Source organism: Miniopterus natalensis, chromosome X, assembly GCF_054644295.1.
Source record: "Miniopterus natalensis isolate mMinNat1 chromosome X, mMinNat1.hap1, whole genome shotgun sequence".
Taxonomy (NCBI): Eukaryota; Metazoa; Chordata; class Mammalia; order Chiroptera; family Miniopteridae; genus Miniopterus; species Miniopterus natalensis.
In genome coordinates this window covers 71,489,444-71,513,843 of record NC_142103.1, presented here as the reverse complement: position 1 = coordinate 71,513,843, position 24,400 = coordinate 71,489,444, and the positions used below count along the sequence as shown (strand labels likewise).

Genomic DNA, 24,400 nt, shown 5'->3' with positions numbered 1-24,400 from the left:
AGCCCTTGGGGATCAGTGTCTACAACCAACCAGGGGGCTTTTGCTTGTGGCCTTACAAGGTAAAGGGGTCATTTCGGGGGGTTGCTATGTTACTGTTCACGAGAGGCCACATCACCGTCGGAAATGGAACCTCAAGTGAAGGATGACAGTCTCTTCAAGTGGTACTCACAGCAAAAATCAGATCTGCCCTCTCCAATTTGTCCTCCAATTAGGAAAAAAGTTCATCTCCCAGTAATGAACCTTAGTCTTTCTGGCTTCCAAATTGCGTATTTTGGCAGATAAATTAAAATATATGAACGTGACCCTTTATGGTTCTTTTTTGTAACCTTCCAAACCCCAAATGCTGACTCTAAATAAAAATCAAGGTTGGAAGTGAGCCACTTGTTTCACCCTGGGCCAGCCTAGGAGAAAGTAGAGGTTTGTGGAAGGGAGAAGAGCAAGCCTTTTGGCAAACTGGAATCACCCCTGTCAAAGCAGCAATTGTACTTCTCACAGCGAATGCCTGCAAAATAAGAAATCTCCTTCATGCTGTGAGAGTTAACAATACTGTCATTTGATTGTATCAAATAGATTCAAGATGCACAGAAACAGCAACTGAAGAAAATACCTTTCCGTATAACTCCAAGTACTTCCTATTAGAAAATGGAGATCTAGATAGATTTACTTTAACACAGCTCAGTGACTCTGGTTACTTTTTGAGATCCTAAGTATTCCTCCCTCTGTGGCTCCAGAAAGAAATTTCCAAGCCATCTAAGCTCACTATTAATCCCTCCCCTGCTGGAGATAATGTCCTAACCTTGGAGATGTTGTTAAAGGCTGGGCAGGCCCAAGAGAAGAGGGGAGACCAAATTAGGGGAGCCAATTCCAAAGAGGTTTCTGTCCACTTTGTTCCTGGTTATATCTGGCTCGATGTGCACTCTTGTCATCCCACTTTGGTTTATGTAAGAAGTGTCTGGGCAGGGGGAGAGGCATTCTAGGGCTCCCTCCCCCTGCAAATTGTAGGTTCTCTTAAACTGGGCCAGACTAGGATTAAACAGTCTGAAACTGTTTTCCATCTCTCATGATACGCTAATTGTACGTGGGCAGTGAGCAAATAGCCTTCTGGTTGTCTGGAAAAAAATCACCAAGGACCTGCAGTGGGTTAAAGTGCATGGGGTTTTTCAAAGAGAGAGAGAACCCTGCTAGAAGTCTAGTCAGGTGAATTCCTGTAGAAATGGTAGTTCTTGGGCAAGAATATCACAAAGCCCAAAAGGAGGTGTGTGAGGCTGAAAGCCTCCATTCTTGAATGAAGACACAAGGCTAATCTGTAGCAAGCCATGTTCCCATCCCTCAGACTTAGACTGCTGAGGAGGGAAGCTGGAAATGCAAGGTTGTCTCAAGGGTATCTCTGGCAAGGAGTAGCCTCTTTGCCCTAGGCAGATTCTAGCCTCACCCAGGGCTGGGAATCTCTTACAGAAAGCCCTAAAGGCCCAGGCCAGAGCCCTCGGAAGTCTTCCTTGCAAAGCAAATGAAAAGGTCCAGTAGTCAAAATGTCAATGAACAAATGAAATAATCTAGGCATGTAAAATCAAATTGTCGATTTCCTCACACTTCCCTACCCCATCTTTCCAATTCTAGTCCTCTCCCCCTCAGGTATTCATGGCAATCAATTCTAGCCTGAGGTCAGTTGTTCCTGCAGTTCCAGATGAGACTTCCTCTGAATTGGCTGCAAACCTTGGTAATCACCTCCCAGCCCCCCCTCAGTCTAAGATCCAGGCGGCTCCTTCATATAAGGAAATGCCCGAATCTCCCCAATCCCATTCCAACCTCCTGTTTTCACCATATGGGATGTGAGGGCTCGGTTCAAGATTAAGCTTGTGACAACCCAACTGTTTGTTGTTCTGAACAGGCAATCTCTGGAAAGTACTTTTTGTCTGCTTTAGAGAAGCCCATCTTCCTATAATTGTGATGGGCTGTGACTTAGTAAGGATTTTAAAGTGTGGTCTTTTGAAATCCACCACTCCATAGCAGTGGAAGCATTTCTGGGAAATTCAGTAAATCCTCTGGGACATCACCATGTATGTATGTATGCATACATATATCTATATATCTACATATAGATATATGCACACACATATACATATATTTATATATAAAATATGTGTAGATAAATAGATCTGTCTCTTTATATAAAGGGTATGTGTATGCATATAGATACACATATTCATATATACATCCACACGGACACCCATACGCCAAGGCGCACACGCACGCACACACACACACACGCGCACACGCAAACACACAGACACAGTCTTTTGAGTTCCCTTTCGTACTCGCGTTTCATTACATTGATTCCCACCCCTCAGGGTGCGGGCAGCAGGGCGTGGGCGAACCGCACCACATCTTCTATTTTACAAACAACGCATTAGTTCAGAGGCAGGAAAAATCTGCCCACTACTTTTCTGACTCACTTGAATCCCCCAGTACAAAGGCCATTGGTAGTTTTTGTTTTTAAAGTGTATAAAATAAAAATAAAAATAAAATAAAATAAAATAACCAACACTACCTCACTACCCTGAAAACATCTACCTATCTGATTGTCAGGCCAGCGCTAGGGGCAATGGTATAAAATCCTGGGGTTGGTAAGTGCGGAAAAAGAGTGGTAAGGAGGAGAATAATGATTATATACAAAGGCCTCACTACTTCATGGAGCGAAAAGGAAGTTAGGAAGCCACAGAGGCAGCTGTCCCTACCACAACATGGGTTTTATAAACGAGTACCATGATGAAGACTCAGAAAACAAAGCCGGAACTTTCCTATATAGGGCCTCGTGTGATGACACCAATTTCTGACAGTCACTACCTTACTAGGCTCCCAGGGGAGATAAAGAGAATACTGGCATTTCATATTAAATCTGACAATAGAAGCCAGTCCTGTTGCCATTGATTTTTGACCAGAGCTTCCCCAGAAGCAGACCACTAGGTCGGGAGGCCCAGAAAAAGGTGGGGAAGGGAGAAGGATGGCTACAATAGGACACTCCAACAAAATCCTGGATAAACCTAGGGGAAGCATTTACGTGCTCCTCTAACTTGGGCCTAAAATCAGACAGGTATATGTTCTCCCCTCTTCCTGATCTGGTAAAGCCATCTGCAGCTTGTCATTCCTCCTTCTGTCGTGCCGCAGTCCCCAGCTTTTGCTCTCCCGAGCGGCTCTGCTCCCCATTCTTCACGGGGAAGTAGCGGCTCCCGCTGCCCTTGCTGCACGGGCCGCTGTCCCTGGGTAAGGCACACTGCGCGGGAGCAGGGAGATGAGGGTCACCCTTCTCTTCCTTGATCAATGCGCCGTTGTTTCCATTTACCTGGGAGCGGGACAGGCTTTGATGAGGCTCCAGGGATTTAGAAACTCCATCTGAAGTGCCCTGTATCAGAAAGAGAGACGCTCAGTGCAAATGGCAATCCCAAACCGGCTGACCCTTCCCAAGCATGGTCATAAGTTAGCCTACAGAAACTGCAAATTCTTCAAAGACGCCAAAGAGCCCACAGCTTGTTAACACCTAATATACTCTGATACCGTCCTGAGAATGTAGGCTGACAACGGATGGATCTGACTGAAATCCAACGGCAATGAGAGCACACAACAATGACACAACTACCATTTACAAGCTTTACAATATATTTTTCTTTCTTTTTTTACAAAAAGGGAGAGGGAGAGAGAGAGAAACATCAATCATGAGAGTCACTGACCCGCTGCCTTCTGCATGCCTCCTGCTGGGGATCGAGCCCGAAACCTGGGCAGGTGGCTGACCGAGGATCGAACTGTGACCTCCAGATTCTTGGGTCAATGCTCAATCGCTAAGCTACACTGGCCGAGCTACGATATATTTTTCTAATACTAATGGGGGCCATATATGGTAGATATTGTTATGCCCCACTTATAGATGAGGAAGCTAAGGCTCAGAGGGAGTAAAGTAACTTGCTCAAGGACACCCAGATAGAAAGAGATAGAAAGTGGTGGGACCAGGATTCCCCTCCAGGTCAGCCAGACGCTAAAGTCTATTCTCTTAACTGCCCTGCGATGCTGTCCAATGCTGACAGTTGGATATATAAATGAAAGGAAAGGAAAACAAACCATGAGATCTATGTGCAATATTCCTCAGAACCTTTCATAACTAAAAACATTGCCTGTTTTTCTTTTAATTCCAGGAATGTGACATTGAAATGCTAATGAAATGAATTGCATTACCTTGCAGCACAGTGCCGGCTCTCAATGAATGTTATTAGGAAATAATAACAGCTTGATTACTAAGTGGTTGGGCCTGACAGATACTCTGTTGTTCATTTTACATATAAGACACATGAGGCTCAAAAAGTAAAATGACTTGCCCAAAGTCATTGGCATGCCTAGACTTGCATCCAAGTCTGACCAACTCTCAAGACCTTTTCTTTTCACTAGGATACAATACATAATAAAAATCTAATTCCTGTTGAATTTGCAGTTAATTATAAATAATAACTACTATTTTTTATCAAGTACTTCCCATGTTCCAAGCTCTGTGCTAAACACTTTACATATATCATCTAACACTCATAACAACTCTCTGAGGTAGATACCAATTTCTCCATTTTACAGGTGAGAAAACCAAGGTACAGAGAGGTCAAATAACTTGTCCAAGGTCACAGAACTGGTAAGTGGCAGAGCCAGATTCAAAGCCAGATCATTTGGCTCCAAAGCCTGTACAACATGGGGGCTACTGTGGACTGTTGCTCAAGAACCTGGAAATAAGATGAAACTACTGTAGTAAAAAATCCACACAACTGATGGAATTAGCCAACTGAGGGAGCCAACAAAGAAAGCAAACCATTACAAATAAGTGACTTAAGAAGAAAACGCAAACTCCAGTGGCCTAGGAATACTCTCAAGAAGACAGGCCTATAATGTAAGCAGATGTAATAAGCTAGAAAAATAAATTATATCACACTCTGAAGAAAGGTGACTGACCAGAAAAAGGAGAGTTAGCAAGGCAACCAGTAGCAGCTCTGCCCAGGGAAGATGCCTTACCTAAAAACAAAGTCAGTACAAAGACTTCCTTGACCAGGCTACTTCTAGAGTAGATAACAGTGCCCTCAGCAATCTTAGTGAAGAGAAACAGCATGATCTACCATCCCTTGCCTCCCCCCGCTTCCTCACCTGTGAAGTAGAGAAAATAGCATCTATTTCATAGTTTCCTGTAAGGGTTCCTGAGGCACTCACTGTAAAGCACTTTGACACGGTGTAGCTGGCACTGTAAGAACTCATTAAATGCCAGCTACTTTTTTGTTCTGATTTCAGGTCCCTAAGCAAACTTGTGATACTGTGGCCTTCCCTGCAGTTTGCACTTAGAGAAAAAAAGCTCTGGTAGACATGGTGAAGAGCACAGTCACTAGAGTCAGTCAGAACTACGTCTACTTCTTGTTTCTAACAATTCAAGTTGTTACACTGTGTTGGAATCAGCACAGCACAGGGCTTTGGATTTAGTCAGCTCAGCCTAAAATATCAGCTCTGACACTGACTTGATGGATAATTTTGAGCAAGATACATCATTCCTCTGAACCTCAGTTTCCTCCTGCTTAAAATGAAGAATACTGCCCAGCCAGGTGTGGCTCAGCGGTTGAGCATCAACCTGGGATCCAGGCGATCGGGGTTCGATTCCTGGTCAGGGCGCATGCCCTGGTTGTGGGCTCGATCCCCCAGTCGAGGGAGTGCAGGAGGCAGCCAATCAATGACTCTCTTATCATTGATGTTTCTATTTCTTTCTCCCCCTCTTCCCCCCCTCTGAAATCAATAAAAATTTATTTTAAAAAATAAATAAATAAAATGAAGAATACTAAATAGCCCGGCAGGCGTGGCTCAGTGGTTGAGCATCGACCTAGCATCCAGGAGATCGTGGTCTGATTCCCAGTCAGGGCACATGCCCGGGTTGTGGGTTTGATCCCCAGTCGGGGATGTGCAGGAGGCAGCAGATCAATGACAACTCTCTCATCACTGATGTTTCTTTCTCCCTCTTCCGCTCCCTTCCTCTCTCTGCAATCAATAAAGATATATATTTAAAAAAAAAATAACACTAAATACCTCACATGAATTTATAAGAGTAGCTGGAATACAGTAAGCGTATAATATATCATGATAATTATTTCTTCTCACCATGAGTAACTTTATCTTTCACTCTCTCCCTTCTCGTCTCCAACCCCTCAGTCTTTTAGCTATATCCACATACTATTTCTGTGATCCTGGTTAATGTGAGTCAACCACTGAGAGACAGATCCACTATTACTGTACCAAAAATAGGAGGTTTTTCAGACTATATACCTAACGATCAGACCCTGAGCCGTGCTCTGTTCCCCAAGGCTGTATTACCTTATGGGAGCCTATCCTAGTGACCAGTTTCCCTTCTCCCTTTTACATTATGGAACAGCTTCTGGAAAAAGTTGAGCTTTGGAAAAAATCCCCAAATTATTGCTCTCTGGCTTTGGAGTGCATTACAAAATACTTTGTGTGGGGAGCTTACCATTCTCATTCCATTTTTGGCTCAAAGTAACATTAGAGCAAATCTGTATTCTTTGAGGAAACATTAGATAATGGGGGTAGATATGGATAGACTGAGGGCTGGCTGTATATAGGAGAGTTCATTTGAGATTGAGAACTGATGATAAAGTGGCCTTGGAGTATGGTCTAATCAGTGACCCATGTAAGGATTAGAGGCTGCACGTAAAATGTTTAGTACAGGGCTTGGTAGAAAGTATGAACTCAAGAAATGGGAGCTGCTATACTATGAGGAGCCCAGTAGTCTGTGTCCAATACAAGGCTTTGGGTCACTTTAAGAATAGGCCTTCATATTTGGGGAGGTGGGGCATGTCTAATAAAGACCAGTGGGGACTGTGATATAATTCAAGGTGTAGATTAGAAGAAAGTTTAAGACCATTCTAAGCCATTAAGAACAAGCAGAATGGTGTCAGCTCCCCGCCTTGCATATTCAGCAAAGTCCAAAGTCCAATTTTCTATGTATCTGTGGTAGCCCCTCAGCAGCTCAGGCATATTGCTGGCAATCAGACTGTTAACTTCACTCTGGCCCCTTTATGGCTGCATGTAGCACACATTATGCTACCTAAAGGTCTTTGGGACACAGCACCTGGTTTCCATATTGTGGCCTCACTCAGTGAAAAGGATGACACTCTGTAGCCCTGTGGAAACAGCCTGGGCAGTCTAACCCCCACTAGACCGCTAGAGAGCAGGGGAATTAAATCAAATGCCAGGAGAAGCTGTGAAAGCACCCAGGTTTCTGACCTCTTGCAACTTAGCTAAAAATATAAGAGCTATCAAACAAGCAAAATAATCTCAAAAAGGTGCTTACTTGTTTACTTCCTTTTTTAGGTCCTTTGGATCCTCTACCAGTCTGTTCTTTTCCATGCCTTTAGAAAGTAGGGGTAAAAGTGATTGTGAGGAACATATAAAGCCCAAACCCTCATTTTCACTTAGTTAACAACTCACCTCCTTAGAAGTTTGGCCCTCGTAAGTCAGATGCCCCTCCTCCGTGCTACCACTGTAAATCTCTATTGCTTTCATTTCTATATTATACTATTTGTTCTCTGTCCCGTGTCCTCCTCTAGGGACAAAAACTTAAAATTTCATCAAGGCAGGGCATTTAGTATGTGGTTCCTGAACTGAAAACTGGCTTTAAAAATGGAAAGTTAGTTAATGCCTTTTGCCGTAACAGAAGGATTCTATAGCTGGGCATATCCTCAAGGGTCCCTTGATTGGCACTAGCTCATACCATCCAATTAGAATACATACCCCTTTCCTGGCCCACCGACAGAAACCACCTGCATGCCAAAGGAGCCTCGGCCCCTGGAGGGTCTGCTGCCAGCCCACTGGCCCACAACCATGCCAGCAATCTCCAGTTTTCCTCCTTGGGGTGGGATTGGATGGAGACCTAGAGAGAGAAGAGGAATGGCAGTGATGAGCAGTAAGTGCAAGGCAGGATAGGAGGTGGAGCAAAAGATCCTACAGGCCACCTACTCGCCTTACTCCCATTTCTCTATGATAAAGACTCTGTGATAACAACGAAGGGTCATGGTGGAAGCAAATTTAGGGACAAGGGGTTGAAGATCTGTACACATCCACTTTAGCAAGTGGGTTGTGGATGATTCAGTTTTCCTATGAGCCTGGCACATAGTAGACATTCAATATTTGTTGAGGGAATGAATGAATGTCTTATAATCTAATTATTGGAAAATTATAGGCCAAAACTACTTTTGATTTAAATATGTATCACTATACCCTGGAGGATTAGCCAAGCAACCAAATAAAGCTGAAAATAATGAAACTAAACTAACAGTAATTTATCACTAAAAAAAAAAAAGAAAAAAAGAATAGCAACAATTGAAAACCAGAATGAATTCAAGACAAGATAGCATATCTCCTTAAAACGGGAAATTCCAATTCTGTGTGTGGGAGCTTATAGGCACAGAACTTTGTAATTTGGCACAAAAGGAATCCTTCATAGAATACAGAGTTCTAGTAAACCTTAAATTTTCGTTTACAGAGAAAACCCAAATGCTAATAACCCTTTACTCTTTTAGCAAGTCATTAGTAAAGAGCCCTTCATTTATATAAGAGTAGGACTCTAAGGGACTAGGGTGCTAGCTAGTCCTAAGAGGGCAAGAAAGACCTGCATTTTGGGGGATCTTGTGGCCTCATGAACCACTCGTAACTGGAGACTAAGCATCACTGGGACCTGGGGCGATGGCTCGGAACTCCTGAGAACCTGGCCTTAATTCTGTCTTCTGTGACACAATAAAATCAATAAGCAAAGAGAGTGGACAGCCATAGTGTCACCTTCAAAGGATGACAAAATATTAGATTTGACCAGGGGACAGGTTGTTTGCATGATTGGGATCAGGATCTGAGCCACCTAAGCATGACAGTCTATTCATCATTAAGCTGCAGCTCAGGTGTTATCATAATTTCATAATGTATACATGTTTGTGGGTGTGGGTGTGTTTCCCCCACTAAACTGCAAGCCCTGGAGGGCATGGTCAGTAACTTACTACTCTCTGTACTTCTGGAAATGTATCAGATGTCCCCCCAGAGTGGAATGGGTACATCATGCTATAGTCATCTGCTGACACTGGTCATTTACTCTTACTTCTCACTGCTCTACCTGCCAGCTCCACTGTACATCTGCCTAATGGGGACTGGGAAACCAAACCAGCAACCATGAAGATCCCATTCACATGTATTATAGTTCTCAAAAGTAATTAAGTGGCTCCTGATTTGTGCAGCAGTTACTTCAGAAGTTTGGTTGGTGAATCAAGTTCTTAGGGATCAACCACCTCTATGGAGAGTGGTCTGGGAAGTCAGTGGACTTTCTTCCCCAGGCTATAGCCCTCTATCTGAATAAGCTCCTCTTCAAACTACCACAACACAGCATGGATGATAAATGAGATGATATATGTGGCACCGCCAATTCTGCAACTGGCAATAATTACTGGATTATTATGAAAGAGACTGAGGACGACAAATACCTCTTTCTTAGGTACTGACCTGCAAACCCCCGGCTCCTTCCTTGAGGGAGAGGTGGCAGTGAGCCCATGGCTCGGGGATAAAATGAAACAGGATAGAGAGGGGGCACCATGGGAGGCACAAAAGTAGGTGACGGAAGTAGAGCAGAAGGCGGTGGATGGTTCATGTTGACTCCTTCAAGGATACTCTGCCTCATTTTTTCCACTTTGGTTGCCAGCTCAGCCTTCGAACGAGGAACAGAATAATAATAGCAGCTGCCATTCATTGAACTTCTACGTTTCAGGTACAGTATTTACTGGGAACTCTAGGTACAGTCTCACAAGTCCATTCCCATTAAGGTAATCAAGGCCTGGAGTTAAATGGCCAAGGTGACACACTCAGGAAAACCTGTCTGGCACCAAAGCCCCCACTTTTCATATGACACTGCACTGCCATCACACTAGTTCTGACTGTGGACTTCAGAGGCACATTGACTAGGTCAAGAAAGACAAATATAACAATAAGCATTTACATGGTCTATTACATGGCAAGCAACAGGGTAGGTCGTTTTTTAAGCGGGAGGTAATAGAATTAGGTAAAAGAGAACAAAATCCTGACATATACAAAGACTCTCAACCTTCTCCTCCATACCCAGGATCGGAGACCCTGACCTGTCCAGGATAAGTCTGTGCCTCTAGTCCAGAGGTCGATGAACTTGCTCTGAAAGGGCCAGAGAGTATCTTAGGCTTCATGGGCCATATGCTTTCTGTTACAACTAGTCTCCTTTGCCGTAAACAAATGAATGTGACTGTGCTCCAATGAAACTTTATGAAAATAAAAACTTCAAATTTGGGTACTTTGCTGACTCCTGCCCTAGTCCTCCAGCTCAAGCCCCCCAAATGGATTAAGGAGTAAGTAAGGGTTCCTTCCTCTTGCTTCTCCCTTCTTTCCCAAAGTTTAATTGCAAAAAAATCCCCCGCTTCTACTGTTATCTGCTTCACTATCCTCTTCTATTTCTAAGCATAGTTCCTTTACAAAAAAATATCATCACTTGCAAAAGTGAGTTACAGTTTTTGTAAATAAGGGAGATGAAATTCTAAGAATTGGAGGAAAGACATACTCTGAGTAAGAAAATATGAAAACATGAAGCTCATAAGAAAAAAGCCTCCCAGCACATGATTTTATAACATGCACATCAAACTCTGCGCCTTTGGGACTATCATTGACCAAGTTAGGTCAAGGTCAGACACATTCTCCCACTTTTGCTCCCCCCCCCCACCAAAGTCTCTGCTCTGCTCCCCTCCCTGCCCATTCATCCCCACAACAGATCAGAGATGGCTCTTAGCAGCTGCCCCAACTGCTGGTACCTGGCCATCACAGAGCTCAACCAGGGAGACTCGCTCACGGCCTGCTTTAATTAGTTTGCTCTGGAACAGCTTGCCATCGAAGTAAATCCAGGGGCAGCAGTGCTCCCAGGGGACTGGCTGGCCACAGGCATCATTAGCAAACAGAGCTGTGTCGACCCCACTCATGAAGAGGGCAGCAAGCTGGATCCCTCGGGCATCCAATTTCTCAATCTGAAACCACCACAAAGGAAAAACGACTATTAGGAAATTAATGTTATTGGTTACATTTACTCTTATTCCTGTTATGCTGATTATTCCAGTTAAATTTGAACATGTTACCTTTCAATACAGACATCTGACTGCACAAGTAGCTTCTATCCACGTCTTTTCCTGAGACGGTTTGAAAGACACTCATTACAACAACAACCAAAAAAAGACATCAGCTTTGAAACTTTAAAAAGAATCAACTTGCGATACCAGGTTCTTTCACTTGTGAAATTAGAGAAAATTAAAAAAACTAAAGACCAAAAGAACACTCAATGCTGATGAGGATGCAGTGAAATAAGTGGGCATGCTCATAAAAAGCTGATGTGGAATGTATATTGCAATTAAGCAATATGTACCAAGAACTGAAAATGTTCCCATTTGTTGACTCAGAAATTCTACTTTTAGGAATCTGTTCTAAGGAAGTAGGGATGTGAATAAAGCTCTATGCATAAAAATGTTAACTGTAATATTAAATATAATAGGGAAAACTGGAAACCAAATGTCCAACATAATAATTAAATATCTATATGATAAAATATTTACTAAAAATTTTAAGACAGAAAACATATGCTATATTAAGTAAAAAACAATATAATTATATAAACAATATCTCCACTATGTAAAAAATGCATGACAAAAGACTGGAAGAAATCATGAAAATTTTCACAGTGGTTACCTCAAGTTGGTGTGCTAGATGGATTTAACAGAAAAGGGGACATACTTGCAGGACCTCCTAGGTGTGGTCTGGAGTTGGTAACTGCTATAGGACCAAGCAATATTACATTTACAGTAAAACGGAACCATGCATTGTCTGTCTTAGACTGTTTCATCTTTCCCTTAGTTGACCTCACTTACATTATGATTTTGCAAGTCTTGTTGGACTTGATCTTCTTCTAGTTTATCCTGGGTCCTCGAAGGTTCATGGCTACTGGAAGTTGGGAGAGGGGTGTCCTGCGTTAATAGCTAAAATTTATTGAGCATCTGAGGCACCATTCTAAGTGTTTCGTATCTATTATTTTACATAATATCCTCATAACCCTACAAGTAAGGAAACTAAAGCTAAACAACCTGCCCAAAGGTCACACAGCTAAGAAGCCAGGCTTCAGAGCCTGCCCCTCTAACCTATTATGTTCTACTACCTTGCGTTATAGGGTGGATTTATTTTCTTTCTTATGCTTTTCTAGACTTCTCTTTAACACCCAGTAAGTATTATTAAAAAAGAGGGGTCCATCAGTGGATGAATGGATAAGGAAGATGTGCTATGTACACAATGGAATATTATTCAGCCTCGAGAAAGAAGGAAATCCTGCTATTTGCGACAACATGGATGGACCTTGAGGGTACTATGCCATGTGAAATAAGTCAGACAGAGAGGGACAAATACTGTATCATCTCATTTATATATGGAACTTAAAACAAAACCCAGCAAAATTCCAACCAAGTCACAGGAAAAAAAGATCAGATTTGAGATTATCAGAAGTGGGGGAATTGGGTAAAAGTGGTCAAAGGCACAAATTTCCAGTTATAAGCTAAATAACGACTAGTGATGTAATGTATAACAGGATGACTACAGCTAACACTGCTGTATGGTATATAGCAAAGTTGTTAGGAGAGTAAATCCTACCCAGCCGGCGTGGCTCAGTGGTTGAGCATCGACCCATGAACCAGGAGGTCAGGGCACATGCCCGCGTTGTGGGCTCGATCCCCAGTACGGGGCATGCAGGAGGCAGCTGATCAATGACTCTCTCTCATCATGGAGTTCCTATCTATCCCTTTCCCTTCCTCTCTCTGGGATTTTATGAAATCAATGGAAACATAAAAAAAGAGAGTAAATCCTAAGAGTTCTCATCACAAGGGAAAAACTGCAGGGGTGGGCAAAAGAAGGTTTACAGTTGTGAGTACGCAGTTTATTCTTGTATTACTGTCGTAATCAGTGCACGATATGTGTGTGTACCATTGCGCTGTACAACCTAAACTTATACAGTGCTATATGTCAATTATATCTCAAGGGAGGGGGGGTGAACGTTTACTCAGAGACAAAAAGGGGACCCCAGGGCAAGCCTCTGAAGTGTATCTGGAAGACTCAGAAGCTTTATCATGGTCGATGGGCCGCAACTTATTTGTCTTGCACTATATCCACCTTTTCTGCCCATTCTCGCCCATCGGTACGGGAACAGTATTACAAGCACCTCTTCATTTTATTAATAGACATAATATTTGGCTAAAGTAAATCAGACACTTACCTGCAGAACTTACTCTTCTCACCAGCTCCAGGGAGGGGAAAAAAAAAAAAAAAAAAAAAAAAGGCCTAAAGTAAAGCTATGAGCTCATACAAGAAAGAATTTAAATGAGGCTGGATGAAATCACCTTGAGTTCTTGAAGCTGATCTGGTTCATAAAGCTGGGCAGATACTGCCTGTGCAAGGAAGGTGTCTAGCTCATGGCGATGCAAGATTCGACCACCAGGCCACTGAACCATGTACCTAGAAAATAAAAGCATTATTAAGTCATAAAAGCTCCTTGAAGAGGGAACTCATGGACATGGACAACCGTGTGGTGATGGTGGTGATGGGATGGAGGCGGAGGTGGGAGGGGGCATAGAGAGGATAAATGGTGTTGGGGAAAAGTTCTTTTAAAAAAGCTCATTGAAGCTAAGACACTGGTCATGAGCCAGATCTTAGCTAAGTTTTGGTGATTCCAATGAAAAAAGTAAAAGAATCTCCGCCTTTGGTTATTTGCAGTCTAGACGGTAGAGGAGACAGGCATGTACACCAACAATGACAGGAGAGTGTGTTAAGTACCAAGACAGAAGAGGGCTACGTGCGGAAGAGTGAGGAAGGGCCACCTGACAAAAACTCAGCAGAGGCTGAGTTTCAAAGGGCATGGAGAAATTAGTGAGATAAAAGGCTGGGGAAAGAATGTTCTAGGTGGAGGAAACAGTATGAGTGAAGGCATAGAGTTGTAGAGTTCAACATGATATACCAGGTTCGATAATGCTCGACCTCAGCGGGTTTGCAGTGACAGGAAGCAAGATTTGAAAGAACAAATCATGAAGGGCCTCAGAAACAGCATTAAGGAATTTAGACCTTTACCCTGAAAATACAGCAAGATGCTTAAGGATTGTCAGCAGGGGAATAATATTGACTGGCTCAGGGAGTAAGGGACAAGAGGCATGGATATCCATTGGGACACTAGCACACTAGTAATCTACAGCCAAAGAGGCCTGAACAAAGGCATTGGCTGAGGGGATGGAGAAGGCCAGGGGACAAAGAACTATTAAGGAGATAAATCTACAGGCTTTGGTAGTGGATTTTATGGGAAGTGGAAAAGAAAAGAGTCCAAGATTCCTAGAATTTTGGCTTGGGCAGATGGCTGGATGATGGATCCACCAATTAAATGAATAAGTATTTGAACTGAATTCCATGAATTGAATATGCCTTACTGTTCTAAGCATCGAGAACGCAGAAAGAGGAAGAGAGAGATGAAAAATACAAATATATCAGTACGAAGCCTAGTTCTTAGCTCCCTGAAGGCCCACAAGACATGTTCATAATTATTGGGCCTTTGTAAGACTTCAGAAACTTGGCGTTTAAAGCAACTGCTGGTCTTTTCTGAGTGGCACATGAGATGCGTTCCTGACGACTCTGCCCAGTTACTACTAGCAGAAGGCAGTACAGTGCCCTGGGAAAAGCCTGAGCTCTGCAGCCAGACAGCCCAGCTTCCAATCTTTAACCTGCTGTTCCTCACCTGGAATGATCACAACAGAGCAGGTAGTCCCACCATCATTACCTTCTCCAAGCCCCAACCATCCAGGATGGTTCTGCAATTACAGAAAATGCCAACAAACCTTTTTGCTTCCTTAGGAAATCAATTCTAAATCAGTGGGCTTTCCAGGAGGAATCTGCCTGAGCCACACAAACTTCCCTTTGCCCACAACAATTATCCTCTTCCTACCTGCACGTCCTCCACTTGAAAAATTTATTCTTACTTTACAATCTATTTTAGACTTTTTGATGCTATATTATATAGTGCATAATTCATAGCTTATATTCTCTATCAATAGAAAATATTCTCTTCTGTCCTCCTTAATGCATTTTTGGCCTTGAGGACTACATTATCTATTAATATTGTTTCTTTTTTTTGATTTGTAGTTCCTTGATTTACCTTTGCTCATTCTTTTATTTTTAATTTTGCCATCTTATTTTGTTGGCAAAATGTGAAGTAAAAATAGAAGAAAATGAACAGAAATGAAATTACAGTAGGAGACTTTAGTATTCTACCATCAAGTTAGGACATGTAAAATATACCTAAATTACATTTAAAGTCACAGATTTGAAAAATACGAGTAAGGTTCAAATGTTTTACCGATTTTGTACAAAGAAAACATTCTTTTCAAGTGTCCACGTGCGTTCCCAGTTCTAGGACCTTGTTGGTTTGCCCTTATCTACTGTCTTTTATTATTCTGATTTATTATGAACCAGCTAGCATATCACATAGCATAGAGTAAGTATCAGTAAATATTTATTTGGGGAATGACTGAATGCATCAATCAGGTCACACCACAAAACCCCACAAAAACAAAAAAAACCTCAACAAAAATCCTCCAAAGCAGAATTGTACCAATCATACCCTGACCACTATGAAAGAAAAGCTCACCTAAAGGAGCTCCAAAGGAGTTGAGTGTGGGAGACAGGCAGGCTCAGGGAATGACTAATACAATGGGAAGGATGTGATTTTATAAGCTGAACAGATTGTTCTCGGTGCTCCAAGGAGAGAATGACTAATTTACCTGGGAGAATCAGAGAAGGGAACATTTCATTTCCTAGGGATTGAGTTTTTTGTTTAGTTTGGTTTTATGCTTTAATATTAATTTGTAATTTTTCATGTCACTCTAACCTTAGTATGGTGCATGGCAGAATGTGTGCTCAATAAATGTTTGCTGAACAAATGAGTCAATGTCAGGATATTCAAAAGGAAATGCTAGCTCCATCTTTTGGCCAGTACTGCTCTTCAACCAGCCTTGAATGAATTATGAGACAAAATGTGTAGGGTCCAAGGAGTCAGAGGAGTGAGAGTTTCATAAATGAGGCAGCAGGAAATGAATATTAACCAATATTTAGTGATGCACGTGATGTGCTATTTTTTAAATTATATGATTCCACTGGGGATTTTCTTTGGAAAAACTATAGCATTGCTAATTTTCCAAGGAAGTTCCTCAATCTCAATGACAAGATGGCATCTGTATTAGTACTACTAGTATTTACATTATTATACATACTATATACAAGCATTATGTATTATATTATGATATATGCAAACTGTAAGTTACTCATAAGAATAACATTTACTAAATGCCTCTTGCTTTCTAGACACCTCAGCAGGAACTTTATTTACACTGAATGTGGTAGCAAAGAATACAGACTTGGAGTCTGACATACTTGGTTCTAATCAGGGTTCCACTTATTTTCTATGTGACTCTAGGCAACTGCCTTAACCTCTAAGGGGCTTCAGTTCACTCATCTCCACAATGGGAATAATACTGCCTGTATCTCAAAAGGTTGTAATAAGTAAAGGAGAAAATGCATGTAAAAGCACTTAGCATAGTGTCTGGTACAGCAGCACTCCTGGTTACCATTCACAACTAAGCCAATTATAATACAACCCTTCCTTTACTATTTGGTGAAACCCCCATATATCACATATTAAAATCTCACATGTACAACCATCTGTTTCTACCCTATTTATTCTGTTTATCTCTCATGTCAGTACCAATATTTGGTAGTGTCCCCTTTTACACTACTTCTTTAATTTTAAATAACATTTACAATTTTATTCTTATTACAAAAGTTCAAGTTCATTCTCATCCAGAAAATGTAAAAAAATGTATAAAGAAAAAGAAAAAGAAAAAAATAATTGTACTCTTACCATTCAGATACAACTACCATTAAGACTGTTATGATTTCGGTTTCTTTCTTCCTAGCATCTCAAATCTCAATTTTTTCTCTTTTCCACACTAAGTATGTATAGAATATTGTATCTTGCTTTTTTCACTCAACATTATGCTATGAGAACTTTTCATTCATTAAATACTTTTTAAAAACATGATTTTTAATAACTGCATGTTCATGTAAGTGTATCAATTTAAAGACTCCTGTAATATTGGAAACTTATACAATTTATACTATTTCTTGTATTATAAATAATACTACAAAGATCACATCCACACATCTTATCAGTATATCTGATTGTTCACTTCCTTAGGATAGATTCCTAGAAGTGGAATTATTATGTCAAGGGTTATATCTATTCTAAAGGTCCTCAACACATATTGCAAAATTGTTTTCCAGACCAGTCTGTCCTATCTCCCAGCAGTGATGCCAGCATGGGTTATCATTACTCTTTGATGACTTAATGGGCAAAAAAAATCCCTTGTTATTTAAATTTCTGTTTGTCTGATTTCTAATGGTAACATTGCATATTTCTTCCAAACACTTACTTACTTCTGACTGGTCTCTATCATAGATGTATCAGTTAATTTGCTTGTTCTGTCTACACCCCCCTCTCAGATAATCTAAAGCCTTATCTTTATAATAGTGATAGCTATTTGGACACAGTGTGGACAGTTGATCCAAGTTAAATCAATCCACGGTGTGCCAGAGTCTTGAGAATTTGAGCTAAGAAATTCAGTGTCTGCCCGGCCGCATGGCTCAGCAGTTGAGCATCGACCTAGGATCCAGGGGACGGCGGTTCGATTCCCAGTCGGGGCGTAAGCCTGGGTTGAGGGCTCGATCCCCAGTCGGGGGGCGCAGGAGGCAGCTGATCAATGACCCTCTCATCATTGATGTTTCTATCGCACTCTCTCCCTCTCCCTTCCTCTCTCTGGAATCAATAAAGATATATTAAAAAAAAAAAAAAGAAATTCAGTGTCTGATGAAACACTAGCAGAAAGAAGAGCTACACAGACCCATGAAAGAGTATGCAGTCTCTGTTCCTGCTTTTCTAGCACTATTCCCTGTGTGCAGCATTTTTATTTTTTGTCCTTGGATGACTACGAGACTACCTGTTATATATTTACAATAAGATAGCTGGAGCGGCTTGTTTCTTGCAAACAAATCTAAAGAGAGTGTCATTTATCCCCTTTTGTTTTTGGGTGCTAGTATTTAAAAAGCCTTTGAATACTGACATACTTTCTGTCCTAACTTGCAAATATTTTCCTAGTTTATCGTATGTCTTTTAATTTTATGTACTGTGGCATACAGATGCATTCAGTTACTGATCTTCTTTTTAACATTATTTTTATTGATTATAGGGAGAGAAGAAGGGAGAGGTATAGAGAGAAACACTGATGAAAGAAACATCTATCGGCTGCCTCTCACAGCCCCCCTATCAGGATTGAGCCCAAAGCCTGGGCATGTGCCCTGATCGGGAACTGAACTAGCGACCTCTTGGTGCATGGGACTATGCTCAACCACTAAGCCACACAGGGTGGGCTGATCTTTTTAAATCTTCCCTTTTTGGGGGGGAGAGTGCCTCTTTATTTTTTTCTTTAACACTACTCAATTTTTAAAATAAACTTTTTACTTTTCAATAATTATACACATACAGAAACTTACCTTTAAAACCTTCATTAAGGTGTAATTTATATAACATAAAATTCATCCATTGTAAGTGTACAATTTAATAATATTTAGTAAATTTATAGATTTGTACCACCACCACCACCACAATTAAGTTGTAGAATATTTCCACTGCCCCAAAAGATTCCTCATGCCCATGTGCAATCACCTCCTTTTCAACCCCAGGCAACCACTAACCTACTTTTTCTTTCTATAGATTTGCCTTTCTGGACTTTTTGTATAAATGGAATAATATCATGTGGTCTTGTGTGTCTGGCTTCTTTCCTTAGCATAATTTGAACATCTTTTTATGCGTTTATTTGCCATTGTATATTCTCTTCAGTGAAATGTCTGTTCATGTCTTTTACCCATTTTCTAATTAGTTTGGTGTTTGTTTTTTACTGTTGAGTTTTGAGAGCTCTTTATATATTCTAGATACTAGTCCTTTATTAGATATGTTGTTTTCAAACATTTTCTTCCAGTTTGTAGGTTTTTTCATCTGTTTTACATGGGTTTTCAACAGGCAAAGTTTTTAGACGTGATGAGGTCAAATTGATCAGCTTTTCCTTTTATGGATCATGCTTTTGGTGACAAGTCTAAGAACTCTTTGCCTAGCCCTAAGGTCCTGAAGATTTTTTGTAAGTTGTATAATTTTATGTTTATATTTAAGTCTGATCCATTTTGAGTTAATTTTTGTACGAGTGATCATTAGGTCAAGGTTCTTTTTTTTTTTTAGTCCATGAATGTCCAATTGCTCCAGTGCCATTTGTTGAAAAGGCTGTCCTTTCTCCACTGAATTGTTTCTGCACCTTTGTCAAAAATCAGTTGAGCATATTTGTGTGGTTCTATTTCTGAGTTTTAAATTTTGTTCCACTGACCTATGTATTTATCCCTTAGCAAATATCCCCACTGTCTTGATTACTTTAGCTACATATTAAGCCTCAACATTGGGTAGAATGTTTCCTTCACTTTTCTTTTTCAAGATTGGTTTAGATATTGGATGGGCATTTCTATAAAAATTTTAGAGTAAGTTTGTCTGTGTCCACAAAAAAACTTGCATTAAGCCTATAAGAATTACATTAAACCTACATATAAATTTGAGGAGAAATGACTGGTAGTGATGAGTTTGATTTTAGCTTGAAGCCTGGATTCCTGGGAGTTGCTTCTGGGTCAGTAAAGCTTATTTTTCAGTCAATGTTTGGTCAACGGTGGTGTCTCAGTCCCTTGTACCCTGTTTCTGCCCTGTGTTGACGAGTCTGTGTGTGGTTTTGGGAATACTCTGAAGTCTGCCCCAAGTCCTGTTCTGGTTGCTCCTGAGTGGGTGCCCTCTAGTGCATGCACACATCCTTCCTCACCCCCCTCCCAAGTTAACTGTTAGCCCAGAGGGCTCTTGGCTGTTTCTTTCCCATGTTCTCTCTATGAAGCTTCTGGATGCTCTGCCGTTTTGCTTATATCATGCTGCTTATATATCTTAATCGCTTACCATCAAGGTCCCTGTTGTTTTTGACATGCTCTTAGCCATGGAATTTCCCATCCTCGGTTCCGAATAAAGACAGTTCCTTCAGGCAGACACATGGAACTCTTCATTCTTGTGGCCTGCTTTTCCCCTTAAGAAGAACTCCTGGTCACTGGACCAGAATGTGGCCTCCTTCTCCCAGAGTGATAACTGACACCCCTGCTCTACAAGCACACGTTAGAAATAGGGGGAAACCACCTGGCCAGGCGTGGCTCAGCAGTTGAGCATCGACCTAGGATCCAAGAGATCGCAGTTTGATTCCCAGTCAGGGCACATGCCTGGGTTTTGGGCTCAATCCCCAGTCAGGGGCGTGCAGGAGGCAGCCGATCAATGACAACTCACTCATCATTGATGTTTCTATCTCTTTCCCTCTCCCTTCCTCTCTCTGAAATCAATAAAGATATATTTAAAAAGAAAAAGAAAAATAGGGGGAAACTGGAAGGCCCCTGGTCTTTTTGGCTTGATCTTCCCAGTGTGGAAACTCTTTCGTATACATCAGCTGGGGTGGGGATGATTGGGACCCCAGGTATTCTTGCAATGATACCCCTGTATTACCCCTGAGTAGAAGCTGGGTGGGTGATTCCCTTTACCATGCCTACTGGACGTAGGGCTGGGGTTAACGAGAAATGGCAATAACCCTCTCCTAGGATGAAACCATAACCCAAGAATGGGAGCTGAGAGAAGGAGTCCTGTCTTCTTGGCTATATATGCCTGAGGGTTAAAGGATTAAAAAAATAATTTTCACCTGTTAAATTGTAATTTGCTGGGGAGACGGTTTTCTGTTCTTCTGGGTGTCCTACCTCTTGTCTTTCTTTCCATCCCACCCCCACTTGTGGTAAAATGTACATAATATTTACCACTTTAATAATTTTTAAGTGTATACTTCAGTGGAATTAAGTACATTCACATGGTGCACTATCATCACCACCCATCTCCAGAACTTTTTCTGTCCCAACTTGAAACTCATACCTATTAAACACTAACTCTCCATTTCCTCCTCCGCCCAGCCTGTGGAAGCCACCATTTTACTTTCTATCTCTGAATTTGATTACTCTAGGCACTTCACATAAGTGGAATCATACAGTATTTGACTGGTTTATTTCACTTAATATGTCTTCAAGGTTTAGCCATGTTGTAGCATGTCAGAATTTCCTTCCTTCTTTTTTATTTATTTTTGTTTTTATCTTTTAAATATATCTTTATTGATTTCAGAGAGAGGAAAGGAGAGGGAGAGGGAGAGATAGAAACATCAATGATGAGAAAGTCATTGATCAGCTGCCTCCTGCACGCCCCGACCGATCTCCTGGATCTTAGGTCAATGCAAGGGCTGAATCATGCCCAGAGCCTTCCTTTTAAAGAAAAAAAAAGTTTTTATTTATTTGAGAGAGAGTGAGGGAGGAGGAGAGAGAGGGAGAGAGAGGGAGGGAGGGGGAGGGAGGGAGGGAGAGAGAGAGAGAGAGAGAGAGAGAGAGAGAGAGAGAGAGAGAGGGAGAGAGAGAGAGAGAGAGAGAAACATCGATGTGAGAGACACACTGATTGGGGACGGGGGAATCAAGCCTGCAACTGAGGTACGTCGCCTTGGCCAGAATCAAATCCAGGACCCTTCAGTCTGTGGGCCGATGCTCTAACCACTGGGCCAAACCGGCTTGGGCTATACCACCTTTTAAAAAAAAAAAATCTTCATTGATTTCAGAGAGAGGAGAGGAGAGGAGGAGAGAGAGATAGAAACATCAATGATGAGAGCGTCATTGATCGGCTGCCTCCTGCACGACCCCGACTGGGGATCGAGCCCACAACCCGGGCATGTGCCCTGACCGGGAATTGAAGCCCGATCGCCTGGATCCTAGGTCGATGCTCAACCGCTGAGCCACGCCCGGCCGGGCTATACCACCTTTTTAAAAAATCAATTAATCCATCTATGGAAATGGGTTACTTCCACCTTTTGACTATTGTTAATCTGCTGTTAAGCCCCTCAAGTTAATTTTTCATTTCAATTACTGTACTTTTTAACTCCAGAATATCTACTGGGTTTCTTTTTGTAATTCCTCTCTTTATTGCTATTCTCTATTTGATGGGTCATTGTTATCATACTTTAAATTCTTAAGTATGATTTCCTTTAGTTCTTTGAATATACTTATAGTAGCTGATTAAAAGTCTTTATTTACTATGACCTACATCTATACCACCTCTGAGAGAGTTTCTATTGACTGCTTTTTGTTCTATGTATGACCACACATTATCATTTCCCTGAAAGTCTTGTAGGTTTTTATTGGACACTGAACAGTTTTGATAATATATCGTAGCAACTCTGGACTTTTGTTTCCTTCCCCAAGTATTGATGGTACTGACACTTTTTTGTTTGTTTAGTGACATGTCTGAACCTATTTTATTTTTTTTGAACCAATTTCAGAGAGTCTGTTAATCCTTCAAGTGTGTGGTCACTGATGTCCCTGCTCAGATTTTTATTTTTATCTTGAATTCTCTTTCCATTTATAAGCCTTGCTTCCTTGGAGTCTCTATTGGATCAGCACAGCTTATTAGTCAGCCAGTGATTAGTCAAAGGTTGTGCAGAAACATCTTGAGCCAATAAATCTGCCTCCCGCACACACCCCAACTGGGGATCAAGCCCCCAACCTGGGCATATGCCCTGACCCGGAATCGAACCGGTGACCTTTTGGTGCACGGGACGATGCTCAACCCACTGAGTCACACTGGCCAGGGCGAACCTGCTGCTTTGTAATACAATTGATTCTCAAAAGAGACTCCTCAACTCCACCTATGAATCTGGAGGAGCGATCTTGTCAAATTTCAAGTTCTTTTTCTGGAAAATTGTTGAGATTTGAATGAACCTTGCTAGAAAAGATAGGGCCTTGGTGCATGCCTCTCCACATTCAGCAGGGCTGCCCCCTAGAGCCTGACAGAATTCCTTATTATCCTTCCCTCCTCATGGTGACTATTATATGTGTAAAGATTCTGCCTTCCTCAAAATGTTTCTACCTTTCCTAGTAGACTCTTCGTTTCTCTAGGACAACTGTCCAAGTGCTTCACCAACTTAAGTTTTAGTCACAACTTCTCCAAGCATTACTTTACAGTGGAACCTCGGTTCTTAAACTTAATTCATTCCACAAGGCTGTTCGAGAAGCGATTTGTTAAACAACCGAATCATTTTTCCCCATTAGAAATAATGTAAATTGAATTAATCCGTTCCAGACCCACAAATGATTTCCTGTTTTAACCTTTCTTACATAAAGTCCATGTCTAATGTACTGTTTAATCTATAAATAAACATTCTCTTAAATTTATCAAACCACCCCCTACTAGCCTTAAATGAATCACTTTCAGCACTCGTTCCCGGGTGTCTTTCAGGTCAGCATGCAGCATCTTTACTAGTTCATTTATAACTGCCTCCGAAATGGCTGTCACTGGCTAACTGCTCTTCATTTATCCAAATCAACAACAGTTTTTCTACCTCTTCAATTGCCTGTGATCACTGCTTCTTTCACACCCTTAGCAACAAAAGCATTCTCTCCTTTGTTGCCTGAGAGATGCTTTCTGTCATGCTGAAAGGGTTTCCCGCTTTTTTCAGCATGAAAGGGCTGTCAGACATTTTTTTTCCTTGTGAACAACTTGGTCGAGAAGCGAATTAATTGTTCAAGATGGAAGACGTCCAAGAAACGAGGTTTGACTGTACTTTCTTTTACCTACAGTTAGAAGCAATTGAAGAGTTTAGACTCTAGTACTCAGTTGGGCCATAGTTCAGTACTCCTACCAGTGTTTACATGACATTTCCGGGCAATGCAGTTATTTAGGATAAGTTAAGCTTCTCTTAAAATTGAATTATATTTCCAACTAGATTTATGTTAATCTTTAAAACTGCATTGTTTTGCCATTTTGCCTTTTTAAAAGCATAGGAATTCGGAGCTGGAGAGACTTGGGTTCAAGGTCTTTCACTACCCCTTACTAGCTATGCAGCCTTTGAACCTTTATTTCCTCATCTATAAATAGAGATAAATAATACTTTTTAGCATATTATGAGGATTTAGTAGTATCACACACAAAGGGCTGACTTAGCATATTGCCAGGTACATAAGTATGTAATCTTAGAAAATCTATTCTTGATGATTGTACAAACACTGA

At 41.3% G+C, this 24,400-nt stretch overlaps 1 protein-coding gene across 2 annotated transcripts in view; it reads right to left on the bottom strand.

Moving 5' to 3' along the window:
- Positions 1–2,104: 2,104 nt before the first annotated feature.
- FAM120C (family with sequence similarity 120 member C) overlaps positions 2,105–24,400 on the bottom strand; it is an 88,417-nt gene continuing 66,121 nt past the window's right edge. Inside the window, exons 11-16 of one of the 2 annotated variants that reach the window (XM_016215178.2) lie at positions 13,500–13,614; positions 10,887–11,096; positions 9,562–9,763; positions 7,810–7,948; positions 7,370–7,427; positions 2,105–3,400 (exon numbers count right to left, since the gene is read on the bottom strand). In XM_016215178.2, coding sequence (XP_016070664.2) covers positions 3,140–3,400; positions 7,370–7,427; positions 7,810–7,948; positions 9,562–9,763; positions 10,887–11,096; positions 13,500–13,614 — 985 coding nt within the window. In that variant the 3' untranslated portion in view covers positions 2,105–3,139. The remainder of the gene's footprint in view (positions 3,401–7,369; positions 7,428–7,809; positions 7,949–9,561; positions 9,764–10,886; positions 11,097–13,499; positions 13,615–24,400) is intronic. The other variant, XM_087829478.1, reaches the window with a different exon arrangement.